This window comes from Odocoileus virginianus, chromosome 2, assembly GCF_023699985.2.
Source record: "Odocoileus virginianus isolate 20LAN1187 ecotype Illinois chromosome 2, Ovbor_1.2, whole genome shotgun sequence".
NCBI lineage: Eukaryota > Metazoa > Chordata > Mammalia > Artiodactyla > Cervidae > Odocoileus > Odocoileus virginianus.
Window position 1 is genome coordinate 101706475 of NC_069675.1, and position 26955 is coordinate 101733429.

Genomic DNA, 26955 nt, shown 5'->3' on the forward strand with positions numbered 1-26955 from the left:
AAGGGAGCATTAGTATTTAAAAGGATGAGGGGGAGAGCTTGCTGAGAATATAACCTCGTCTGAAACGTCTAGGGAAGTCAGCTGAGCGTGGGTGGTCCTGCCGGCTGGAGGACGTGCGGACAGCCTGCCGGCGGGACACCCAGGGTGCCGGCTGGCGTTTACGACTGGGAGGTCAGGACGGCGTGGCTGGGTCTGTGCGCAGGGGCTGCTGCTCCCCCAACGGTCCTGGGGCGGTTTCAGCAGCTGACGATGCGGAACACAGAGCCAGCGTCACCCCAGGGTTAGCTGTCGTCCTGTAACATCGCCAGAGTATCTAGCAGTAAACTTAACCAGAGATGTCTGTGACCTGTAAGGGGAAAGTCGTACAGCTTTGCTGAGAGAGGGTAGAGAAGCACGCGCTCGTGCAGTGACCACCGTCTGTCTGAACGGGAAGACCCCCGTGTCATCCCCCTTGCCCCATGTCCTTAAGCTCCTCGGAACCCTCATGGGGCCTTCGCTGGGGCCAGCTGATGTGGGGGTGTCATGGCAGGACGGGGCTCGGTGGGGCCGTGCAGGCACCCTGCGGGGCAGCTGCCCGCCCTGCCATCCGTCCGCAGCGCGGCAGTTTGCTGTCGGAGCTGGGCTTCCAGCTGGGGGCAGAGGCCGTGAGCTTCTCCGTGGGCGTCACTGGGATGGCTGGCGGCAGAGTGGAGGCCGATTAGCCGCGGGTCACAGGGCTCAGGAGATGTGGGCTCCTTTCCAGACACACCAGGTGGTGGTTTCACGGCTCTGAACACACTCAGACCACTGACTGCGTACAAGGGTAGGTGAATGATAAATCAGAGAGCAAATTCCAGAAGATTTAAATGTCCACACAGAGATTTCCCTGGGAGGCCAGTAGTTAAGACTCTGTGCTTCCAGGGTGGGGACCAGGGTTCATTCCCTGCGTGGGAGCCAAGACACCACATGCCCTGTAGTGCAGCCAGAAGTTAAGAAAAGTTAGCACAAAATACTCAACTGTGGGAAAAAAGCTTTGGAAACCATGTTTTCTAATCTCAGATGAAGGCTTTCTGGTGTAAGACACAAACCCAGAAGCCATGAAGTGGGAAATGGAGAGGTTTGACTTGTTCAGTTGGAATTTCAGGAGTTTTACATTAAAGGGAAGACGAGAAGCAAAGCCCATAAGACTTGGTAGGAGAACGTTGATAACATAGTTAGCAGACAGAGGAGATCTCTCCTGTGGGTGTGTAGCTCCCACAGTTACTAGAAAGCAGTGACCCCGGGGAAATATGGGCCAGGAGTGTGGTCTCCCGGACTTGGAGGGAGAAACAGAGGGGCAGGCCTGGGGGGTGCTCAGGACTGTGGGTGCCCCCCACCCCGAGCACCGACCCGGTGGGCACCCGTGTCGCTCTTTGTCCGGGGGGTCTTAGCTGTCCTCTGGGATTGTGGAGGTTTGCAGCCCCTGGAGGAGGGTGCAGGGCGGAGGAGGGTGCGGGCACACACGGGCTTCAGGGCCGCCGTGCAAGTAGGGGTGGTGAGCACGAGCACCTCTGTTCTGTGACGGGAGGGATTCTGCAACAAACTTCTCCTTAGGAGACGGTGACGCAGAGAAGCGTGCTGGGCGCTGCCGCTGGGAGGCTGGGTGCGCGTGCCCACCTGGAAGGGGTCTGAGCGTTTGCCACAGCCTGAGGCCTGGGCCGGACTGGGCCCTCAGTGTGGAGCGGGCACGCGGGCGCCCCCAGCAGCCCCTCAGCACGGGAGTCCGGGTGCCTGCCCCCAGAGGGTCTCACTGGCTTCTCTTCTCTCTTGGGCCCCCGCGTGGCCGCTCAGGTGGACGGCGAGTCTGAAGAGGAGCAGGAGTCGGCCGGCACCGCGGATGAGGAGGAGGACGGGGACGAGTCCGACTTGGTAACGCCCGCGTGCGCGCGTCACGCGAGTCCTGGGTCCTGCCCCATGGAGTGGCCCGCGCGAAGAGCCAGGAGGGGCCTCGGGGCTGGTGGGCGGCGGGTCCAGGGGAGCCGCTGGCCCTCCAGGCTGGGCGGGGCTCAGAGCTGAGGGTGGGTCGGAGGCTCGGCTTCGGGGGCGGGGTGGAGGGGTGCTTGGTGAGCTTGTACCATGTCCGTCCAGCCAGGGCAGGTCTCTGAGAGGGAGACGGTGGCCACATGGGGGCTGAGAGGATGTGAGGGTGGCCCTGTGGCGATTAGCGTGTTTCCCTGGGGCCTGGCCCTGGTGCACTGCAGCTCACGTCCCTCCCTGGGCTCTGCCACGGAGGCACAGGGCGCTGGGGCCCAGCTCCAGGGCTCAGGCTCCCAGGCAGCTCTCGGCATGGCACTGAGCCCCCTGGTGTTTCTGTGGATCTCGTGAGCACAGGCTGTTAAGTGTCTCCTCACCCTTGGTCAGCGGGGCCGCAAGACCCTCGCGTTAGACTTGGCAGCATAGTCTGTGGGCCGGCTTTCTGTCTGTCTCGCTCAAGGCAGTTAGACCCTGTCTGCATGGAGGTGCGAGATGCAGACACTCGGGAACCGTGACATGTCATGAGCAGTGACAGTCTCTTCTTGTTCTCTGGGCTCTGGCTCATTTGGATGTAGACCTGAAGCAGACGGAGGCTTTGTCCTTTTCTTGAGAGCAGGGCGAATGGGTGCGTGCGAGTGAAAGTGGCTTCTTACTGAGCTGCTTTAGTTCCTGCTAGAACTTGCCCATTTATTCTTTTTTGTGCTGAAACTCAAGTAACCAGGCTTGGCGTGATGTTTAGGGACAGGCATCAGTATCTTTACGAATGTGACCTGGAAGGGACCATCTTGGAGTGAGAGGGGTCTTGTGGTTGAGGGGTGGCCACACGGCAGGAGCCAGAGCCTCTGCGCCCGGAGCCCACGCTCTGCGTTTCTGCCCTCCCCCTGCTCCCCAGAGCTCTGAGTCCAGCATCAAGAAGAAGTTCCTCAAGAGGAAGGGGAAGCCTGACAGCCCCTGGATCAAGCCGGCAAGAAAGAGGAGGCGGAGAAGTAAAAAGAAGCCCTGCTCTGTGCTAGGTAACCACGGAGCCACACGCAGCCTGGGCGGGGTCGCGCCTGGGGACTGGGCTCTGCGCAGGGCTTCATTCGCCACTCTTAGGAAGGCAGACGCCCAGAAGTGACTCTATCAGAGCTGCGCGGGAGTGCCCAGGGGGGTGCCCGGGGGTCTCCTGCCCGCAGGCCCTGAGGGGTGGCTGCCTGCTGACCACTCCCCCACAGCCTGTGTCCTGCCCTCGGTGTACTGGGGCCAGACCCTGGGCCACGAAGCGGTGCTCAGCCCTTTGGTCAGTCCCCTTGATGTGGGGGTGGTTCTGTCTCAGGCTGACTGGGAGGGGAATGACCTCAGGCTCAGTGGCCCAGCCCTGGTCTGCAGCTTTGCTGTGAAGGGCTGAACGCAGAAGAGGGTATGCCGTGCTCCGGAGCGGGGCTGGTGAGCTCCTCCGGCACCTGTGACGGAAGGCCCTGCCACGCCCTGTGCATGGCCGAGACCCCTCCCTACTCAGCCCTCGCGGCCCGCCTGGGGCCAGCGCCATGGAGCCTGTTCACGGAGGGCACTTCTCTTTGGCTTCTCCACATGTCACTGGGTCATCTGTGTCGTTGCTGGTGGGAAGTGCTGCACGGCCTCTGTTCTCCGATAGAGAAGCAGGTTGTGGAGCTGCCCCCGAAGTGCAGAGGGCTGCTGGTGGGGCCTGCACGGCAGGCGCTCTGAGGCTGGTTCAGGTGGCGCCTGGGACTTGTTTGCCCACCCGCCACCATTCGTCCCTGCAGCTCCTCTCCTTCACTCACAGTTCCTCGTCTCTCTACCTCGAATCATCAGCCGAGATCACACACCCTGTGTTTCTGTTGTCGGCTGACGGAAGCCATTGTAGACCCAAGACTAAAAGTCATTTGGGATGGAGGCTTCATCGCCACCGTCTTGGGTATAGCATGCAGAATGCCTGCCGGAATATTTATTCAAGCAGGAGTTTGAATTGTATTCCCTTTGTAAAGTGTTTAAAATTGCACAGTTTACTGGGGTTCCTCAGATGGGTGATGATTTCTGCAGGTGGTCAGCTCCTTCCTGCCTGAGATCTGGGTGCAGACTGGCCTGGACTCAGGGTCTTTGGATACGAAACTTCTGTATTATACCTGTTCAATTCCCATCATTGAAATAACACCAGTGGCTAGCGTTTAAAGCTTGCTTGTGAACTGTGGGCATTTGCCCTTTGCTGGCGGTGTTAGCTATGCTGTGTAAACGCGTTTTCGCAGGCTTTTTCAGTGAGATGCCCTTACGATCACTGATACCCAGGTGGCCTCCTGGGCCATATAGATAGGGACCCCCCACCCCGTGATAGCTCTTCACGTGCACACTCGCGTCCCGTTGGCATGTTCAGAGTGTGTTACCCTCTGATGGTGAGGGGCTCTCTAAACCCCGTTCTCATGGATGGACATTCCCTCCAGCCTTTCCCTGTGGATCCTGGAGCCCACTGCCTGAGCTGGGCAGGTTCCCAGTGACGCTGTGTATCTGGGGTGTCTTTAGTTGCCGCACAACAGCTAGTCTTTCAAACCTGCCATTTGATTTTTCTCTTACTTTAAAGTAACATAGAATGTGTGTACAGTGTTTCTACTTGTGTCCTCAGATTGTTTTATCAGTTTTAATCCAGCTCCTGATGTTGTAGAGAAAGGCGTTTTCATGTGTCTTTCCCTTGGCTCTCCTTGACCCGGCTGCCCCATATCCGGGGAGCTCGAGTGGAAATGGGACCAGGCAGGAGAAGTGTGGGCGGGTGTGTGTGTGTGTGTGAGTGTGTGAGTGAGCTGCCTGGCTGGTGAGTGTGTGTCTTGCATGTGCATGTGTGTGATTTGTGTGGCTGGTGAGCATCTGTGTGTCTTGCATGCACGTTTGTGTGATCTTTGTTACTGGTGAGCATCTGTGTAACACTCGCGTGTGTGATCTTTGTTGCTGGTGCAGGTCTGTATGACACTCGTGTGTGATCTTTGTTGCTGGCGAGCATCTGTATGACACTTGTGTGTGTGATCTTTGTTGCTGGTGCGGGTCTGTCTGACACTTGTGTGTGTGATCTTTGTTGCTGGTGAGCGTCTGTATGACACTTGTGTGTGTGATCTTTGTTGCTGGCGAGCGTCTGTATGACACTTGCGTCTGTGATCTTTGTTGTTGGTGCGGGTCTGTATGACACTCGTGTGTGTGAACTTTGTTGCTGGCAAGCGTCTGTATGACATTTGCGTGTGTGATCTTTGTTGCTGGTGAGCATCTGTATGACACTTGCGTGTGTGATCTTTGTTGCTGGCAAGCGTCTGTATGACATTTGCGTGTGTGATCTTTGTTGCTGGTGCGGGTCTGTATGACACTTGCGTGTGTGATCTTTGTTGCTGGTGAGCATCTGTATGACACTTGCGTGTGTGATCTTTGTTGCTGGCGAGCGTCTGTATGACACTTGCGTGTGTGATCTTTGTTGCTGGTGCAGGTCTGTATGACACTTGCGTGTGTGATCTTTGTTGCTGGTGCGGGTCTGTATGACACTTGCGTGTGTGAACTTTGTTGCTGGCAAGCGTCTGACACTTGCGTGTGTGATCTTTGTTGCTGGTGCGGGTCTGTCTGACACTTGCGTGTGTGATCTTTGTTGCTGGTGCAGGTCTGTATGACACTTGCGTGTGTGATCTTTGTTGCTGGCAAGCGTCTGTATGACATTTGCGTGTGTGATCTTTGTTGCTGGCGAGCGTCTGTATGATACTCGCGTGTGTGATCTTTGTTGCTGGTGCGGGTCTGTATGACACTCGCGTGTGTGATCTTTGTTGCTGGTGCAGGTCTGTATGACACTTGCGTGTGTGATCTTTGTTGCTGGTGCGGGTCTGTATGACACTTGCGTGTGTGATCTTTGTTGCTGGTGCGGGTCTGTATGACACTTGCGTGTGTGATCTTTGTTGCTGGTGCGGGTCTGTCTGACACTTGCGTGTGTGATCTTTGTTGCTGGTGCGGGTCTGTATGACACTCGCGTGTGTGATCTTTGTTGCTGGTGCGGGTCTGTATGACACTTGCGTGTGTGATCTTTGTTGCTGGCGAGCGTCTGTATGACACTTGCGTGTGTGATCTTTGTTGCTGGTGCAGGTCTGTATGACACTTGCGTGTGTGATCTTTGTTGCTGGCGAGCATCTGTATGACACTTGCGTGTGTGATCTTTGTTGCTGGCGAGCGTCTGTATGACACTTGCGTGTGTGATCTTTGTTGCTGGCGAGCGTCTGTATGACACTCGCGTGTGTGATCTTTGTTGCTGGTGAGCGTCTGTATGACATTTGCGTGTGTGATCTTTGTTGCTGGTGCAGGTCTGTATGACACTTGCGTGTGTGATCTTTGTTGCTGGCGAGCATCTGTATGACACTTGCGTGTGTGATCTTTGTTGCTGGCGAGCGTCTGTATGACACTTGCGTGTGTGATCTTTGTTGCTGGTGCGGGTCTGTCTGACACTCGCGTGTGTGATCTTTGTTGCTGGTGCGGGTCTGTATGACACTCGCGTGTGTGATCTTTGTTGCTGGTGCAGGTCTGTATGACACTTGCGTGTGTGATCTTTGTTGCTGGCGAGCGTCTGTATGACACTTGTGTGTGTGATCTTTGTTGCTGGTGCAGGTCTGTATGACACTTGCGTGTGTGATCTTTGTTGCTGGTGCGGGTCTGTCTGACACTTGCGTGTGTGATCTTTGTTGCTGGTGCGGGTCTGTATGACACTCGCGTGTGTGATCTTTGTTGCTGGTGCAGGTCTGTATGACACTCGCGTGTGTGATCTTTGTTGCTGGCGAGCGTCTGTATGACACTTGCGTGTGTGATCTTTGTTGCTGGTGTGGGTCTGTCTGACACTTGCGTGTGTGATCTTTGTTGCTGGTGAGCGTCTGTATGACACTTGCGTGTGTGATCTTTGTTGCTGGTGCGGGTCTGTATGACACTCGCGTGTGTGATCTTTGTTGCTGGTGCGGGTCTGTATGACACTTGCGTGTGTGATCTTTGTTGCTGGCGAGCGTCTGTATGACACTTGCGTGTGTGATCTTTGTTGCTGGTGCAGGTCTGTATGACACTTGCGTGTGTGATCTTTGTTGCTGGCGAGCATCTGTATGACACTTGCGTGTGTGATCTTTGTTGCTGGCGAGCGTCTGTATGACACTTGCGTGTGTGATCTTTGTTGCTGGCGAGCGTCTGTATGACACTCGCGTGTGTGATCTTTGTTGCTGGTGAGCGTCTGTATGACATTTGCGTGTGTGATCTTTGTTGCTGGTGCAGGTCTGTATGACACTTGCGTGTGTGATCTTTGTTGCTGGCGAGCATCTGTATGACACTTGCGTGTGTGATCTTTGTTGCTGGCGAGCGTCTGTATGACACTTGCGTGTGTGATCTTTGTTGCTGGTGCGGGTCTGTCTGACACTCGCGTGTGTGATCTTTGTTGCTGGTGCGGGTCTGTATGACACTCGCGTGTGTGATCTTTGTTGCTGGTGCAGGTCTGTATGACACTTGCGTGTGTGATCTTTGTTGCTGGCGAGCGTCTGTATGACACTTGTGTGTGTGATCTTTGTTGCTGGTGCAGGTCTGTATGACACTTGCGTGTGTGATCTTTGTTGCTGGTGCGGGTCTGTCTGACACTTGCGTGTGTGATCTTTGTTGCTGGTGCGGGTCTGTATGACACTCGCGTGTGTGATCTTTGTTGCTGGTGCAGGTCTGTATGACACTCGCGTGTGTGATCTTTGTTGCTGGCGAGCGTCTGTATGACACTTGCGTGTGTGATCTTTCTTGCTGGCGAGCGTCTGTATGACACTCGCATGTGTGATCTTTGTTGCTGGTGTGGGTCTGTCTGACACTTGCGTGTGTGATCTTTGTTGCTGGTGAGCGTCTGTATGACACTCGCATGTGTGATCTTTGTTGCTGGTGCGGGTCTGTATGACACTTGCGTGTGTGATCTTTGTTGCTGGTGTGGGTCTGTATGACACTTGCGTGTGTGATCTTTGTTGCTGGCGAGCGTCTGTATGACACTTGCGTGTGTGATCTTTGTTGCTGGTGCGGGTCTGTATGACACTTGCGTGTGTGATCTTTGTTGCTGGTGTGGGTCTGTATGACACTTGCGTGTGTGATCTTTGTTGCTGGCGAGCGTCTGTATGACACTTGCGTGTGTGATCTTTGTTGCTGGCGAGTGTCTGTATGACACTTGCGTGTGTGATCTTTGTTGCTGGTGCGGGTCTGTATGACACTTGCGTGTGTGATCTTTGTTGCTGGCGAGCGTCTGTATGACACTTGCGTGTGTGATCTTTGTTGCTGGCTAGCGTCTGTATGACACTTGCGTGTGTGATCTTTGTTGCTGGCTTGTGTCTGTATGTCTCTCGTGCACATGTGTGTGATCTGTGTGTCTGGCGAGCGTCTCCATGTCTTGTGTGCACGTGTATGTGATGTGTGTGTCTGGAGAGCGTCTGTATGTTCTGCACGCATGTGTGTGTGGTCTGTATGGCTGGTGAGCCTCTGTGCCGCGGGGGTGGTGATGTGTTCCCAGCCCCCCCGTTTGATGAGCGTACCTTTGGTTGCAGGTTCTGAAGCCTATGCGTCGTCCTCGGGCAGTGCGGAGCCAACGGCGCCTGGCGACAGCGGGGGATACATGGAAGTGCCACTGGACTCCTTGGATCTCCGTGTCAAGGGTGCGCTGACCTCTGACACAGAAGGTGAACGCGTGCGTGGTGGGGCCAGTGGGGGGAGGGCACGTTGAATGCCGTGTGGGCAGGACGCGGTGCCGGTCGCCATGCCCCAGAGGTCGGGTGCAGACAGGTGCCGGGGCAGCAGTCCCATGGGCCACACACACTCTTGTTGGGCTCCCCGCAGGAGGTGCCTCTGCCCGCAGGTGGCAGTGTTCTGCGTAACCTGTTTCACGGTCTCGCACTACCGCAGTGTTGGTGGAAATGTGTGTCTCCTTGGTGTTGAGCTGCTGGTGCTCAGATGCCCTGTGCTGCGTGTCTGGGCCTGGGCCCCTCACCGAGGTCCTCGCTCCATGGCACTGGGGTCCTGGCACTGGGGCCGTGTACTCCCACCATCCGAAAACCTTTATCTGGGGAAAGGAGCTAGTAGCTATTTGGCCAAAAGGGAAATCAGTTTGAAATGAAATCTGGGGCTAATGTAAAACCTGTGTTAACTTTGTCTCATGGACTTTGCTGGCTGAAGGGTATGGCTTCCAGTGGGGTTCAGCCGGACATTCTGGAAAGGACAAATGAATGGCCTTTAGCTGTGAACACTAGGGGAGTTTGGGTTACTTGTTCAACTTAGGCAACTACATCTATAGCTTAGGAAAAAAATCAGGCTTATCCATCAGAGAAATAGTAGCTTTTCTTCTTGCTGCAAATGGAGCAGAAACCATCCAGTGATCCCCTCACGCCCTCCTTCCCAGTGACATGACGTGTGTGTTCTCTGCTTCTAAACGTTCTTAGCTTGTCTCAGGAACGTGCTGACTTGGACGCCTGCAGGAAGTAGTGCGTATTTTACCCAGTTGTCCGCGGTCGGCAGTGTGAGGGCAGTGCAGCCGGGATGCCTGTCTAAGCTGAGCCCAGGCTGAGGGGTGGTGGCCTCTGCCTTCCGTGTTTATGTTCAGCTCCAAGTACGGGCCACACTGATCAGAGCTCTGTGTTAGGAGGAGAGGCCGCTGCCGGGCGCGGGGTGAGAGGCTTCTCTGGGGGTGTTCCCATGGCGCCAGCCCTGCCGGGGGCCGCCCAGTCATGCTGTATCTGCAGGGATGAGCTGGAGTCTCCAGTTGTATGTATTCGGTTCTGGAGTTTCAGACCCTTGAGGAGGCAGCTGTGGAGCCCGAGGCCGGACGGGAGGGCCGGGGCCTGGGGCTCCTTGGCAGCAAGCCCTGTGACCTGGACCAGCGGGAAGGCGGGGACCGACCTGGTCACAGGGTCCCGGCTCCAGCCTGGAGAACATTTTGCGTTGGGATGGGCAGTGGCCCTCATCCGTGCCTGTGGGTCTGCCGAGCTGAGGTCAGGTGCTGCTTTGACCCTGGTGGCTGGCTGGGGCTGTGGGCAGGTGGCCAGAGCCGAGGGGGGGACTCACGGGGTCTGTTGGGATCCGTTCGTCTGACGCTCTGTGGCCCCGCTGCCTGGGCTGCCTGCGGGTCCTCCCCTCGCCCTGACCTTGCGGCCCGTGTCCTGGTCTCAGAGTCAGTTTGCTGAGCAGGCTTGGGGTCCCCGCAGGCAGGTTTGCTCCTGGGAGGCAGTGAGGGCGGGGCCCCCGGGGTCTCAGGGTCGCCCTCCAGCCTGGTTCCTGTGCGAGTGGGTGCTCCTGCCGCCGGGGCACAGCTGGGCCTGGGTCCCGAGTGTCCTGGGCCTGGCCTGGCTCCCGCGCAGGGAGGGGAGTGGGCCACGGGACTGTGCCGCGAGAAGGAGCAGGGCACTCGCCTTCCTTTGGAGGCCGTAGCTGGGCTGAGGGCTCTTTCTGGCCACCAGCCTGTGTCCCCACCAGGAGCCAGCCTGGCTGCGGGCCCGCTTTCCCTGGCGCTGCCCCCACCTGCTTGTAGGCAGGTCGGGGTGATGTTGCTGTTCCTAAAAGGCTCACTGTGGTCCTGGTTTTCTTCTTTGTTCTCTGCACGTCTGTCATTCAGCCGGATGAGCAAGCTCTCTGTTCGGTTATAGTGGGTCATCACCAAACAGGCTGCCTCTAACCCCCTCCAAGTGGTGCTGACTTGGCTCAGTCGTGTCCCACTCTTTGCGACCCCATGGACTGTAGCCCGCCAGGCTCCTCTGCCCATGGGATTCTCCAGGCTAGAACACTGGAGTGGGTTGCCATGCCCTCCTCCAGGGGAATCTCCCGACTCAGGGACTGAACCCGCATCTCTATGTCTCCTGCATTGGCAGGCGGGTTCTTTACCTCTAGCACCACTTGGAAAACCCAAAATGTTTCTAGATATTACCAAATGTCTTGAAGGCAAAGGAATCAAGCTCCGTTGTGTCAGACTGTTTGTGACCCCATGGACTGTAGCCTGCCAAGCTCCTTTGTCCATGGAGTTCTCCAGGCAAGAACACTGCAGCGGGTTGCCATTCCCTTTCCCAGGGGATCTTCCCAACCTAGGGATCGAACCCAGTCTCCTGCATTGCAGGCGGATTTTTTACTGTCTGAACCCCCAGGAAAGTCCCCCTTCTAAGTGGACCAAGCGCTCATTTTGTGGCTGCAGTTCTGAAACCGAGCAGGGAAGACAAGCACTCTCCTCGTGGGGAGTGGAGTCTTGGCCTGGGTTCCCTGTGTCCTGCCGTGAGCGTGTCTGCAGGGACCCTGTGTCCGGGTGACCCGAGTGTAGCGGAGCGTCTGGGCGGGTGGCATGGCGGCGACACTCACGCGTCTGCTGTGCCTGCAGGGCTGGCCAATGGTCCTGATGTGGGCGAGACGGATGGCCTCCAGGAGGTGCCCCTCTGCAGCTGCCGGATGGAGACCCCAAAGAGCCGGGAGATCACCACTCTGGCCAACAATCAGTGCATGGCCACAGAGAGCGTGGACCACCAGGTGAGCAGGCTGCGTTTGTGTCAGGGGAGGACCCTGCCTGGCCATGCCAGGCTGCCTGGGAGATGGGCCGTTTGTGCGGCCGTGCTGGGAGGCTGGGGGCGGACGTGGCTGTGGGTGCTGCTCTGCTGAGGCCACACTTCGCAGAGGCTTTCCTGCTTCGCTGTGAACTTGAATGTGGATAGCAGAGACTGAGGTGCCGCCTACCTTCTTTGGAGGAGCTTCCCACACAGAGAGCCTCACAGCTGACCTCTGACCTTGCTGCTCAGGGCCAGCCGCCAGGTTTGAGCCGGTGGTCACAGCATGTGTCTCATGGAGCAGAAACAGCAGTGGCTCCTGCTATTGTGTGATGCCTTGTGGACGGTTGGGCATGTGTGTCCTCTGCTCCAGCCAAACGCAGGCAGCTTTTGCCGCCTCCTGCGGCCCTGCGCCCGCCTGGCCTGGGCTGTTCCCGGCCGGTCGGTCCCCTTCGTCCTGGGTCACAGGGCTGGAGGCCTGCACTCGTCCGGGCGCTGCGGCGGTCCCTATGCCCAGCTGGGTTTGGCCAGAGTGCCTTGGCAGGGACATGTTGGGTTCCCTTGCTCGCGGCTCCCTGCAGTGCAGTTGTGCCCTCGGAGCCCTGCTAGGCGAGCAGTTGGGCAGCTTCCCGTACTTCGTGCCGCGACTGTGATGTCACTGGGGCAGGTGACCCCTCACCTGCAGGGCTGCTGGGCCCCTGAGGTGGGCCTGTCCTGGGTTCGCAGAGCAAATAGTGATGTCTTTTCCTGCTTTTCTGAGTAATGAGCCGGTCCTTCAGCTGTCCCTCCCCGCTGCCATCCCCGAAGTTCGTCTTAGGAACTCAGGGTCTTTTCCTGGGAAATGGATCCAGAAAACAGTACAGGTCAGATGTTTGGCCTGATGAGTGTCTCAGGTGGCGGACACTCCAGTAACCACCCCGGGGCAGAAAATGGGATTGGCCGTGAGCAGCCGCCCCCCACTTCTGTGCTCTCTGAATGGCCTCGCCATCCACGTGGGTGTCTCTGGACTTTGCGCTTCTCTGTGGGACGGCCGGGCCATTGGACCCCATGGTTGGAGTCAGCGGCTCTCAGACACACAGGGCGTCCAACCCGCTTGTCTGCAGTTCAGACAGAGGTGGACCTGGCTCAGTGGAGGGGGTGCACCCCAGCTAAGGCGTGGTATCTGGGTTCTTCCTTCTGACGCTGGAGCTGTGGAGTCTCACTGCCCATGTTTACCACCCCCTCAGAGCCTCACCATGTGAAGCTGTGCCGCTCACTGTTCACTTAGCAGCCGACGGTTCCATAAGGACCTTGTCACTTCAACTCGTCACGTTACACAGCAGAGCGTCCCGGAGGAAGGGCCTTCTCTTCATTGCCTGGTCATTGAAGCAGTGGATTTGTTCTCTGTTGTTTTCAGAGGTTGACCAGTTCTGCTTCTAAAATATCATTATGAACTCACGTGTTTAAATAGATTCATCAGGTTTTAGTCTTTGTGTTATTGTTATCTTTGAAGCTTCCTCGCAGCCCCTGGGCCTACAGGACCCTGTTCATCTTGGACTCAGAGCGTCATTTCACAGTGATACTGAAGTGATGCTTAGAAAGTGAAGTGCCTCTGTTTGCTGCTTCACAGAGCGCACAGGAGCACATGTACGATTGCACGGTCTGTGTAACTTGGAGAACAAGTGATTTCCATGGTGTCATAGAGTCACTACAGTCAAGACACCTGGATGGTCTCAGGGTAGGGATACGAAATTAGTGGATGACTGAGATGTTTACATCGCAGCAGATCTTTTAAGGAAGCCCCTTGTGGAGTCAGAGAAGAATGTCCACACTTGTCTGCTCTGAATGCAGATATACGACCTGGCTGTCTTATTAAACCAGACGTTAAAGAATTTTGTGAACAGTATAAAACAATGACACGTTTCTCATTAAATATTTTAAAAATAATTTTTATTTAAAATATGTTCTTTATGTGATAGGTTTATTGTTGTTTTAAAATAAGTTGATATTTCAATTTTTCTCTCTTAATTTCTAACACAGTCAATATTAATGGGTGTACTGCACTCGGGCAGAGCTCTTTGGGCCTTCAGGGTGCACAGGCGCGCTGCAGTCAGGGACTCTGCGGACGCCGTTCTCCGTCCTCCTCTCTCTCTTGTCCGGTCCTGCACTCTTTCTGCTCAGCTTTATCCAGGAGTCCTTGTGCCCTGACTCGAGGGGCGTCTGGCAGGTTGGGTTTGAGGGCTCCTTGTGGCTGGCCCGTGCTGGCCCCAGGTTCTAGGCTGGACTTGCTGGGGTTGGGCAGTATCTCCCAGGCTGCCCGCTCTTCTAGGATACAGGGATGACCTTCTGGTATCTGGCTCCTACCTGTCCAGGGTCCATGGGATACTGCCCTGTCCCCCGCCCGGACACTGGTGTCTCAAGGCCCACCCCACCCACTTGCATCCTGTGGCCTTTGGTTTTGATTTAAATGTCATCTCTGGTTTTGGTTTTGCTGTCTAATTGCTCTGGTTTTTTTTGTGGGATTCTAGGGAATTCTTAAGCTGCTGTTATTTTCCCCCAAATATTTCTCTCTTTGAATGCCCAGGCCATTTCGGCCTCACCAGCTGACGCCCTCAGAGCCGGTTCCCTCATCTCCTTCCCGTGAACTTTACCAAGGCATTGTCCACACGCTTGAGGTTGCCTCTTTCAGAGTGTGTCTCTCTGTCACACATGTGACAGAGACACACAGTCGTGCAACCAGCACACCCCTGATTTCTGTGCAGGGGTGGGGGGGCCATCGACTCTCCCTGAACCCATTGTCGCCTGACCTGTTTCTCCTGGTGGGCTGGGTGGACGTGGAGGACTGGGCCGCCTGCCCCCTTTGCTTTCCTGCGCCCCCACCCCGTGCTGGGTGTGGTGTGCTGACCCGGTCTCTCCTGATGGCAGCTGGGCAGGTGCACGAACAGTGTGGTGAAGCATGAGCTGATGCGTCCGTCCAGCAAGGCGCCGCTGCTGGTGCTGTGTGAGGACCACCGGGGCCGGATGGTGAAGCACCAGTGCTGCCCCGGCTGCGGCTACTTCTGCACGGCCGTGAGTGCCGCCCACCTCCAGGGCGCCAGGCCCCCAGTCTCCCCCCACTGCTCCTGGGTCTGCCCGGCAGGGCCGCCTGCGCCCCCCCGACCCCGCCCCCGTGTGCTCACCACAGTGCCCCGGGCCGTCTTCCTAGGGGGCTCGGCCACAGATGCCCACGGCCTCTCTTGGGCTCATGGGCTCCACATGGCCCTTTGTGCTCCGGGCCGAGAGCCTCTCTCCTGGGGCTTCTCCAGACGCCACAGCTCTGTGCCCTCCCTGTCCTCAACATCCTTTTTTGCGTCTGTTGAAAGATGGCCCCGGGTCCCGCTATCCACCCCCGCGCCCACCCTGGGTGGGTTCTGTTGAGGGCTGTTGCCAGCTCTCAGGTCTGTGAGTCTGCTTCCCGGGTGTGTCCTCCGTGGGTCTCCTGTGGACCTGGTCTTATACACGGCCCACCCTCTGAGCAGTGCGGTGCAGAGCGCGGCACAGGGGTGGGGATGCCCTCTGCTTCAAGCAGGACACGAGTGGACACACCTCGGGAGGGCGCAGGGCTGCAGGCCGTCCTTTCCTCCCTGCGCTGACTTCCTGTCCCGCCCGGTGCCGCGCCTCGGGTTTACTTGCTTTTCTGCATTTTAGTCCCAGTTAGAAGAATGACTTGTCTCCTTCCCGTCTTTAGGGTAATTTTATGGAATGTCAGCCTGAAAGCAGCATTTCTCATCGTTTCCACAAAGCCTGTGCCTCTCGAGTCAATAATGCCAGCTACTGTCCCCACTGTGGGGAGGAGACCTCCAAGGCCAGAGAGGTGACCATCGCAAAGGCAGACACGACCTCCACGGTGACCCTGGCCCCTGGGCAGGAGAAGAGCTGTGCAGTGGAGGGCAGAGCCGACACCACCACGGGCAGGTACGTGCCCCCAGCCCTCAGGGTCCACCTGACGGGGCCCAACGTCCCCAGCGTGTCAGGGGCTTCCCTGCTGGCGCACGTGCCATGAGCTCTGACACATGAGGCTGGGAGGCATGCTGACTTGCGTTTGCTCACTGCACTGTGCACGCATCTCCTCTGCACACTCATTCGCCTGTGTGTGAAGCTGTGTCACACTGTCCTCAGTGATATGTTTCAGTGTTTTGTGTTGAAGCACAGTGCTCCCTGAGATAGCAGTGCCGGTGCATGCCTGTCCCCGTCTGTATGTACCTGTGTGTACCTGTACAATGTGGAACATTAGTATCAGCTGCTATATAGTCTGCTGTTACTGTGTTATGTTTTGGAGACCCTAGCTGAACACACAGGAAACGGTCTACAAGAGAAGGATTTGTATTGCAAGCATATAGTTTTCTTCCTAAAAGGTGGAAATAGCTGAAGAACTCATAGAGCTAATTGGAGTCAGTTGTCCAGATGATCAGTTAAGGAAAGGTGTCAGAAGCCTTGTCCTCACCAGCCTGTCCAGATGGAAGCCAGGGTGAAGGAGAGCCTTCAAAACAGCAGCAGCTCATGACCTACCCTAACCCATAACTAAAAGTCCACTGAAGGTTATTCAAGAGGTTTAGATTGTAAACATTCAAAACTTAGTATTGGGATGGTGTTGATGCCATCATATTTTTGTGAATTAATTATGTTAATCTGTAAATTTAATGCTCTTTGAGTCAAAATTCCAAGGTGTTCCTTGTGTTGGTCAGGCAGTGGACTTGAGATTCAACCTGGAGTTCATTCTCTAAAGCAAATTTGGACATTTGGCCAGAAGTCCAGGAAAGGCTGCCCTCGCTTCTGAGTGTCCTCTGTTCCCCGGGGATTTGGTTTGCCTTTGGGCGCTTCCCTCCGTGCCCAGAGTGGACAGTCAGTGAGCCCGGGGTCGTTTTCCGTCTCAGAGGAGCAGCACAGGTGGGGGTCTGAGGGGCCCTGTTTTATGTATTCATTGGTTTCCATAGGAGGGAGGAGTTGGCATGTCTCTAAAACTCAAAATTCCACTTATTTCCTCCTCCCCGAAGCGCTGCTGGCTCCCTGCTCTCAGAGGATGACAAGCCGCAGAGCCTGGCCCCCCAGGTGCCGGAGGGCTTCGACCCCACCGGGCCGGCTGGGCTGGGGAAGCCGGCGCCGGGCCTCTCCCAGGGGCCCGGGAAGGAGACCCTGGAGAGTGCACTCATCGCCCTGGACTCCGAGAAGTAAGCCCTTCCTGCAGCCTCCATTCCCCTGTCCTCCTGCGCGAGGCCCCTATTCCTGCAGCCTTCGTTCCCCTGTCCTCCTGCGCGAGGCCCCCACTGCATTCCTGGGTGTCCCCATCCCCCAGGTGTCTGCACGCACCACGGCCTCACGTGCCCGCCATGTGCACCCCCAAGATGTGGGCGCCCCCAGGAGTCACCAGGCCGCCCCAGCCTGCAGGTGGGGGTGTGTGGGGGGGTGTGTGTGTGTCCGTGTGTACATGTGTGGTGGGGGAGCTGTGCTTGCTGCTGACCCGTGCTCTCTCCGCAGACCCAAGAAGCTCCGCTTCCACCCAAAGCAGCTGTACTTCTCGGCGCGGCAAGGGGAGCTGCAGAAGGTGCTGCTCATGCTGGGTAGGTGGGCGAAGACGCCCCTGTCCTCGCAGGGACTGCCCGCCGTGTCCCGCCCTGTTCCACTTCTCTGGTCGGCGCACACAGGCCGCCCCTGGGGTTCAGCCTGTTTGCCATGTTCATGCTCAGTCACAGCAGTGGGTGTATTCTCTCAGAATTAGCAGGAATGAGGCATGTGACTATTAAGTAGTGCTGTGGAGTCAGTAGGAGCGTGGTCAGTGAGCCAGGCTCTGTGCCGTGTGGACCCGCCCGTGCCTTCCGTGTCGAGAGCAGCCTGGGACGCCCATGCTGTCAGTGAGTCCTGCTGCTGTGGTTCTGACCCGCTGGGTGCTGAGAAGCAGGCAGCAGTTTGCTTCTGAGCTCACAGCTTAGGCTTGACTTTTGGGCTGGAGAAGGTGGATGCAGAATCTCTTTACTTGACAGGAAGTCAAGAAACAAGTGTAGCAGTTTGATCTGGGGAAAAAAAGGTTTTATTTTACGTTGACCAAAGTGGCAATTTTTGTCATTTTCCTATTAGACCTTGTGTAGTACTGAGGTTGCCTCACTGCTCCAGGGTTAACCTCATGGCCCGTGTCCATGCCAGGCTGGGAGCTGCACTCAGTAATTGCCTCCCCTTAGGGCCTGGCCTGGGGGTCCTGCTCCCATGGAGCATCCATCCTGGGGCCCCTCCAGTCTCATGTTTGGGCAGAGGCTGGCCAGGGGACACGGGAGAGCCAGGGGCCCAGAGTTAGGCATGGTGCCAGGGCCTTTGACCACAGCCTGCCTGCCATCCCCCAGGGACCTCCCCACCCTGGACTGGCCCGCCTGGGTGCTGGGGTTGTGCCTGATGAGTGATTGGCACCTCCTGTTTGTTTGCAGTTGACGGGATTGACCCCAACTTCAAAATGGAGCATCAGAACAAGCGCTCGCCCCTGCACGCCGCGGCGGAGGCTGGCCACGTGGACATCTGCCACATGCTGATCCAGGTTGGGTGTGGTCTGCGGTGGCAGCGAGGGCCCGGCCTGGCTGCTGGTCCCGAGGGTTGCGTGCTGCTCGCTGTTTCCCGACTGGTTCTTGTTCACTTTGGGTTTTAGCGTCGCCGACTTCCCATGCTGGGGGTTCAGCCCAGGCGTGCACACATGCCCCTTTGCTCACCTCCTGCAGTGAGAGCTTGCGTCCTGTGGTCCTGTGAATATCCCATGGTTGTATGAGGGGCACCCCCCACCCAGCAGGCACACTGGCCTCTGTGTTGTCTGAAAGTGTGTCGCCCACTCTCAGCGTTGTCTCTCTGGGAGGTCCCCCCCACCCCAGGCCCTGTGGGACCTCTGTTCCCCGGAGGCCACCTTTCAGCTGGTTCTTCATCTCTGGATCCTTCAGGAAATTTCCTTTTGCTCGTGGGTCTAGACTTGCTGCTCAGCCCCTGGCCCAGTCTGGGGGGTTTTCTGTCTGGGCTCTGGGGCCCTCCCTGAGCACCTCTGTTTACCTGGCGCACCTTCTCTCCAGCTCTGCATCCTTCGAGTCCACTTTCTTAGGCACTGCTCCACATGACCCTCAGCTCTTTTTGGGGGTTCACCTCAAATGGGGGTTCACCTGTGCTGCCTCATTTGAATTCCTGGGTCTTTTCTTGCTCCCTGAGAGATCCTTCTCAGTGACCTCTGGGTCTCCCTGCAGTGCTGGAAACTCTGTTCTAGTCTTTTCTCATTTCAGGTTTTCCCCAAATACCTGGTGCTGGCTTGTTTGTGTGAAAAGGAAAGGGCTGAAATGCAGGAGGTGGGCTCTTGGTTGGGCCTGTCAGCTGGCAGTTTTCGTGTTGGGGTCCCCAGGAGGGCTCTGGGTCTGGGAGCACAGTGTGCCTCTGCTGGGCCCTCGGGGCACCTGTCACCACCTGCTGGCCTCCTGTGTGTGGTCACGGCGGCTCCATCCTGTCCCCGCCTCCTCACTGGCGCTGTGCACATAGGATAGGGTTGTGTGTCAGTGTGGAGCCTGCTTTTGCATTGATGTTTACAGTAGGTTTACCTGTTGGTTTAGATTTCTGATGCCTGAGACCCGCTTCTCAGATCCCTCTCAGCTTTGGCTTGGGCGGGCCAGGGGCTCGTTTGGATGGACCTATTTAAATAGCATGCAGCTGGGTTCTGCTGCCGCCTCTTCTGACTTCCTTCTTCCTTTAGAGGAGGCAGCTCTGCACTCCTTTGAAAGGACCTATATCCCCCCACCTTTTTGAAAGAAAGAAATGAAAGTGAATTTGCTCGGTCGTGTCTGACTCTTTGCGAACCCAGGGATTGTAGCCCAACCAGGCTCCTCTGTCCATGGGGATTTTCTAAGCAAGAATACTGGAATGGGTTGCCATTTCCTTCTCCAAGGGATCTTCCCAACCCAGGTATCAAACCCAGGTCTCCCACACCACAGGCAGATGCTTTACTGTTTGAGCCACCAGGGAAATTCCGCCTTTTTGAAAAAATTTATTTACCTTTTTTTTTTTTTGGTAGTACTGACTCCATGGATGTGAGTTTGAGTAAGCTCCGGGAGTTGGTGATGGACAGGGAGGCCTGGCGTGCTGCAGTCCATGGCGTTGCAAAGAGTCAGACACGACTGAGCGATTGCACTGAGTTGAGCTGGGTTTTCACTGCTGCTCTGCCTTTTCTCTAGTTGCGGTGCTTGGGCATCTCTGCGGTGGCCTCTCTTGCTGTGGAGTGCGAGCTCTGAGTGTTTGGGCCTTGCTAGGTGAGGTGCGTGGGCTCCGCTGTTTGCAGCTCCCAGGCTCTCAAGCGCAGGCTCAGTAGTTGCGTCATATGGGCTTAGTTGCTCCGTAGCATACGGAATCTTCCCAGATCAGGGATTGAACACGTGTCTCCTGCATTGGCGATGGATTCTTTACCACTCAGCCTACAGGGAAGACCCCACTTTTTTTTTAACATTAAAATATGTACGTGTGTACATATTTGTTGTTGTTTTAATTGCTAAGTCATGTCTTACTCTTTGTGACCCCGTGGTCTGCAACCCACCAGGCCCTTCTGTCCATGAGATTTCCCAGGCACGAATACTGGAGTGAGTTGCCATTTCCTTCTCCAGGGCATCTTCCTGACCCAGGCATTGATCCTGACCCAGGGTGTAAAGAGTCCTGCATTGGCAGGCGGATTCTTTACCGCTGAGCCACCAGGAAAGCCTGTGTGATGAATAAAGAAGAGTCTAAAATGTAAGCATCTTGGTTCATCTTAGTGGCTCTAGAGGGAACTGGCCTGGTCTGCTTCTCCCCTGAAGCACCATGTCCCCTCCTCGGGCAGCTCTGAGGATGGCGTCATCATGACCACGTGTGTGTCTCTGTGGGCTCACTGCCCTGCAGGTACCCTCGGCCACACGACTGAGCTCTCTCCACCTCTGAACGCCACATGGTGTGACTTGTTTGCCTTCTTTCATTCAAAGAGCAACAACCTAAGGGGTTGTTCAGACCCGGGGGACCCAGCATGGCCTGGGGGCCACTCGCTGACCCGCTGCCCATTCCTGCTTCTGCCCACGGGCCATGATTGAGGAAACAGTCCTGGGAGAGAGCACAGGTGTGTTGTGTTCTGTTTTGCAGCTTCTCTTGAGTTGTAAACCGTTGGAGAATAAAATGTTACGTGTTGGGTTTAGAAAGAACCAGCACTGCACACGTTAGTGATCTTTACGGCTCCGCACTGTGTGTCCGAGCCTGGAGGTATGACAGCTGGGCACCTCTCAGGTGAGGTTCTCAGGCGGGCACTCCCAAGGCGGGCCGCCCTTCCCCAGAGCCCCGCGTGTGCGGTGGGTGGGCTCACTCTGCTTCACCCTGGATCCCACGGTGCTGCTTCTTGGAGGCCCAGCTCCCCTGGGTGCCTACTTCTTGTGTCCTCCTCCCGGCGGGCTCTGGCCCTGGTCCTGTGCCCTCTCCTGGCCCCAGGCAGCCAGGAAGCACCCTTAATCACGTGGTCAGGGTAGGGGGTGCCTGTGAAGAGTGTTTTTGGTCATCCCTGGCCTGACTCATTTCCATGCCAAGGTCTCAATGGGAGCAGCTCCAACTAGGCAGCTGCAGCACCGCAGCCCGAGACCCATCGGGTGCTGCCTTCCGTGCCCTGCAGTGGACTGGGCCAGTCCCAGCCTCTGACCCCACCTGGTTGTCCCCACGCCGGCCCCTGCTCTGGCCTCTCTTGCCGGTTGTCTGTCTCTCCTGCATGTCTGTCTGTCCTGGCTCTGACCCTGTCCGTCCTTCCAGGAGGTTTGATCGGGTCCTCCCGCGTGCTCTGCTCTGACCTGGTGCCGGCTGTGAGCGGGGAGTCTTCTGATGAGGAAGGTGCCTGTCCTCGCAGCCTCGGGGCCCAGGGGAGGAAGAGCAGCGGCTGTCGCCCTGACACGTGCCGCCCCGTTCTCTGGGGGCTCACCCTCCATCCCCATCCTCCTGTATTTCAGGTGGCTCGGTGTCATCTCCCGGGCACCCCACCTCTCCCTGGGACGGTCAGTCACCTTCGGGCTGGCTTCCCTGCTGTGGTCCTGGGCTGTACACATGTCCTGTGTGGAGCTTCCGTGCCGCCGGTTGGGTGGGTCACAGCTGGCTTGGGTTTCAGACAGGTGCACAGAGCACCAGTCCTCGCGGTCCCGGGGTCTTGGTGCTGGGGCGGGGGAGATGTCCCTCTGACCCTGACGCTCTGCAGCGCGGCCCCTGCCTCCGCTCCTGCCCATCAGCCTGTGCAGCCCTCTCAGACCTGGGCCCCTGCCTTTGGGGCTGCCCACCCCCTGAGAGCTCTGGGTGGCTGGGGGTCTGGGGGAGTCTTGCCAGGTGTGTGCCCCCAGTCACAGGCGCTGCCTGGCCTTCCACCGGCAGAGGCTCATCCTGCCTGTGCACCCGGGCAGAGTGGCTGACCTCATGCTGGCCTACTGGGCCCCGTGCAGTGCTCCACCCTGCCTGCCCCTCACGTGTGTGCTCCTCCAGGTTGCTCTGGGGGTCCCGGCTCCGCCCTGCCCAATTTGGACCGTGCGTGTTTAGCGTGTTTAGCGTGTGTTTACCACCCGCTGCCCGTGCTCCGCCCGAGGCTCTGCCTGGAGGCCAGTGGGTCTCCTTCCAGCCCCCGCCGCTCAGCCCCTGGCTTCCGTGTGCCACTCTCCATCTGCTTTTAAGTTTCTCACGAAATCCTTACTCTTGTGTTTTAATTGCAAATAATAAAAACAGCCTTGTAGGTGTTAGCTCTTCATACATTAGTCTAAGAAGTTAGTTTCTCCCCCACATAGAAAAGGTTCAGCTGCCAAATAGTTGCTTTGCTCTGAGTGGACAGCTCACCTTGGGCGTCTGCATTTTAGACATAATTTACCCAAGGACTCCTGCTCGCTCATTAGTTTTTAAGTATACCCACTACTAGAAAATACATGCTGGAGATGAATTTTTGTTCAGTTTATTTCAGCGAGCATTAAACAGCCCAGAAAGAGCTCCAGGTCACTGCAAGCTGGTCCCCTTATCTCCTGGCCCTGCCTTGCAGAGACCCTCTCCTCACCTCTTCTTTGTCTGTTCTGGGGTCTTACTTTCTTATTTCTAAGGGATTGTCAGTGATGTTGCTATCTTTACCAAGTTAACTTAGAAGTGAAAGCTCTTCCTGACAGAAAATAGAACCGTCACTTTGGAGCCTCAGGCTCAGTCGGCAGACAGACCGAACGTAGCCCCTGTGCTCCCTGCGTCTCCACTGTCGGAGCCCGGGGGGTGTCTCCTCCCTGGTGTGGCTGCAGGCTGAGTGTCTGTCCCTCTTCTCACAGGCGGGCGCCAACATCGACACCTGCTCCGAGGACCAGAGGACCCCTCTGATGGAGGCGGCGGAGAACAACCACTTGGACGCGGTGAAGTACCTCATCAAGGCCGGGGCCCTCGTGGATCCCAAGGTACCCTCCACACGCACCCCACTCCCCGTAGGGCTGCTTATGAGGAGGAGTAGGGCCGCTTCCCGGGGATGCCCTCGGGGATTGGCGGCCACCGGCCACCCACGGGTGTCTGGAAGTAGGCAGCGCAGCCTGTCCAGCGGCAGTTTACTCATGGGAAGTACTGTGAGCACCGGCTGCACGGAGCCTGCCACAGACCAGCACCAGTGAGTGTTTGTGTGCGGAGAGTCTGGCTCTGTCCTTCATGGTGGGCACCTCCCCTCTCCCGTCTGCTGCTCGGAACCCTTTCTCGGGAAAGTTGTCATCATGTGACGTGCCAGGCTGGATGAAGCACAAGCTGGAATTAAGATTGCTGGGACAAATATCAACCACCTCAAGTTATGCAGATGATAGCACCATAAGGGCAGAAAGTGAAAAGGAACTAAACAGCCTTTTGAAGAGGGTGAAAGAGGAGACTGAAAAAGCTGGCTTAAAACTCAATATGAAAAAAACTAAGATCATGTTGTGTGGTCCCATCCCTGCATGGCAAATAGAAGGAGAAAAGGTTGAAGCAGTGACAGATCTCCTTTTCTTGGGCTCCAAAACCACTGTGGTTGGTGACTGCAGCCTTGAAATTAGAAGATGATTGCTTCTTGGAAAGAAAGCTATAACAAACCTAGACAGTGTATTAAAAGGCAAAGACACCACTTTGCCAACAAAGGCCCATGTAGTTAAGTCTAACGGTCTTCCCAATAGTCACATATGGGTGTGAGAGTTGAACCATAAAGAACGCTGAGTGCCAAAAAACTGATGCCTTTGAATTGTGGTGTTGGAGAAGACTCTTGAGAGTCCTTGGACAGCAAGGAGATCAAACCAGTCAGTCCTAAAGGAAATCAGCACTGAATATTCATTGGAAGGACTGATGCTGAAACTAATACTTTGGCCACCTGATGCAAAGAACCAACTCATTGGAAAAGACCCTGATGCTGGCAAAGATTGAAGGCAGGATGAGAAGGGGACAACAGAGGATGAGACGGTTGGATGACATCACTGATTCAATGGACATGAACTTGGACAAACTCTGGGAGATGGTGAAGGACAGGACCTGGTGTGCTGCCATCCACGTGGTCGTAAAGAGTCAGACGTGACTTGGCAACTGAACAACAGCAACTGGAGAAAGAGAAAAAGAGGCATCCATGTTGGAAAGGGGAAGAAAAATAATCTCTGTGCATAGACGACATGCTCTTGTATGTAGAAAGTCATGAAGAGTCCACCCGGAGACTTGTCAGTACTGATAAGTGCATTTGAGAAAGTTTAATATGTCAAGTTAGTACAGAAGTATCAGTTGTATTTCTCCGCTTGTGAATGATCCAAAAAGCAAATTAAGAACACAGTTCCATTTCAGTAGCATAAAGAAGAATAAAATACTTTGGAATAAGCTTAACCAAGGAGGTAAAAGATTTGTACACTAAAACAATGCTGAGAGAAATTTAAAAAGGCATAGATAAATGGAAATTATCCTGTGTTTGTGGAGTAGAAGCAGGCAGTGTTTTCATCCCTTGTTATCTGCAGGGGATCGATTGCAGGACCCCCACAGATTCCAGCCCACCGGTGCTCCAGTCCCTGATGAGACTGTGACCGTCAGCCCTCCTCATTGTGGTTCTGCATCTGTGGGCACCGAGTGCTGACTGTATTGTTAGGAAGTCTTACTGCCCAGAGCCACCTACAGATCAGTGCAGCCCCTGTCAGAGTCCCAGCACTGTTGTCTATAGAGAAACCCTGAACAGTCAAAGTAGTCTTGCCAAAGAGCGACGCTGGAGGCCTCACACTTCCTGACTTCAAAACAGGACAGAGCTGCAGTAATCCAAAGAGTGTGGTGCCTGCCTCGAGACGGACGCGTGGAGCAGCAGATGGAGAGCTGTGCAGAGGTGGACTTGTGGGGTGGTGCAGAGAGAGCCTTGAGTGCACCCTGCAGACAGCACTGGGTGATTTCTGTTACTGGCCAGACCATCCAGTGGCAGGAGAGGGTGTCTTTCCACCACAAGTGCTGGGAAAACTGGACTTCCACCCACAGGAGAGTGAGTCTGGGCTGCTTCCTTACTGTGTATTCACAAGTTAACCCAAGGGGATCAAACACCTACATTCAAGAGCTAAAATTGTAAAACACTTGACAGAAAACAGAGAAATCTATGTGATATTGGATTTGGCAGTGATTTCTTGGATGTGACACCATGAGAAGAAAATAAGTAACTTAAACTTTATCAAAATTAAAACTTTGGTCCATCAAAGGAGAGTGAAGAAACCACCCCCCAGGAGAGGGAAATATTCATCAATTCTGTATCTGCTGGGCCTCACTCTCCAAATCATATAGACATGTCCTGCTACTCGACAACAGACTGGAGCCCAGCTCAGAAGTGGGCAGAGTTTGAGCAGATATCAGGGAAGATACTTATATTTGAATGGCCACTTGGCACATGAAAAGATGCTGAACATCATTAGTCTTTAGGGAAATGCATTCAAAGCCACAGCGAGACCCCATAGGACAACTGTTGTCTAAATATCAGAAAACAAGTGCCAGCAAAGTTGTGGACAGGTTGGAATTCTCATACATTGCTGGTGGAAATGTGAAATGATGTGAAAACTGTAGAAAATAGTCTGGTGGTTCCTCAAAAAAATTAAACACTTAGTTTTAACTGTATGATCCAGTGATTCTAGTCCAAGGTGTGTACCCAAGGAGACAGGAAGCAAGGACAGACAGGTGTGTATACACCTGCTTCTCTACGTTGTTTACAGTTACCAAAAGGTGGAAGCCCCCCAGGGTCCATTGATGTATGGTGGATAAGCCAGATGTGATCCATCCCTGAGGTGGAGCGTTGTTCAGTCTTCAAAAAGGAAGGAGATTCCAACACAAGCTGCAACATGGGTGAACTTGAGAACTGTACGCTGAGAGAAGGAAGCTGACACAGGACGAACAGTGTGTGATTCCACTCACGCGAGGAAGCGGACACACGACGAGCAGTGTGTGATTCCACTTACGTGAGAAAGCTGACCAGGCAGATTTAGAGATGAGGCCCCTCGGGGTGAGAGCAGGGACAGGCTGAGTGGTGCTGCCTGAGCTCCTGCCTGGGCTGGTGGGAGGTCCTGAGATCAGAGTGGTGATGGTTTCATGGCTCATAGAGCAATTAACGAGGCCATGGAGTGGCTCAAAAATGGTTAGAATGGCAAGTTTTAGGTTAGATACACACAGTAACAATAAAAGTGTTAAATCTTAGAGCCTTTCACATTAATACACATTTTTTCCACTGGAAAAATCATCATATAGTTCATACTAATTTATCAACTCCTTTTTCCCATCAAATTCTATTTTTCTATGTTATTAAATGTTATTCTAAACATTATTTCAAGTGGTTATGTTATATTTCGTGATATAATTTGTATCATTTTTGCCAGATTCACTAGTTTAATATGTGGATGATCAATTTTTATTATACACAGTGCTTCAACAGACATTTCATAGCTAAGTCTTTTCACATGTTTAAGACAGATTTTTTTCTGGTCAAGGATTTTTGGGGTCAAGATATATAATGATTTTTAAGGCTTTTGATCCCTCTTTCTTAAATGCACCTGGAAGTATGTGAGTACTCATTTCCCTGCACTCTTACCAACACCAACCATTACAGTTAAAAAAATACTCACAGTTTGATATGCAAAATGAGTTTTTTTTTTATTATTTTAATATGCTTCTGTCAAACAGTTTTTTGTATATAGTTATTTACATATGCAGAGTACATCATGTGAAATGCTGGGCTGGATGAATCACAAGCTGGAATCAAGATTACTGGGAAAAATATCAATAACTTCAGACATGCAGATAATACCACTGTAAGGGCTGAAAGTGAAGAGAAACTAAAGAGCCTCTTGATGAAGTTGAAAGAGGAGAGCGAAAAATGTGACTTGAAACTCAACATTCAAAAAACTAAGATCATGGAATCCAGTTGCATCACTTCATGGCAAATAGATGGATAAAAAGTGGAAGCAGTGGCAGG

General features: G+C 54.9%; 1 protein-coding gene across 7 annotated transcripts in view; it reads left to right on the forward strand.

The window, feature by feature from the left end:
- EHMT1 (euchromatic histone lysine methyltransferase 1) overlaps positions 1-26955 on the forward strand; it is a 111445-nt gene that overhangs the window by 64216 nt on the left and 20274 nt on the right. For 5 of the 7 annotated variants that reach the window (XM_070456755.1, XM_020888447.2, XM_070456738.1 and 2 more), the window contains exons 7-16: positions 1810-1887; positions 2885-3005; positions 8541-8672; positions 11348-11493; positions 14412-14555; positions 15214-15440; positions 16520-16693; positions 17001-17083; positions 17939-18045; positions 22811-22933. In XM_070456755.1, the coding sequence (XP_070312856.1) occupies positions 1810-1887; positions 2885-3005; positions 8541-8672; positions 11348-11493; positions 14412-14555; positions 15214-15440; positions 16520-16693; positions 17001-17083; positions 17939-18045; positions 22811-22933 (1335 nt within the window). The remainder of the gene's footprint in view (positions 1-1809; positions 1888-2884; positions 3006-8540; positions 8673-11347; positions 11494-14411; positions 14556-15213; positions 15441-16519; positions 16694-17000; positions 17084-17938; positions 18046-22810; positions 22934-26955) is intronic. The other 2 variants (XM_020888445.2, XM_070456758.1) reach the window with 2 other exon arrangements.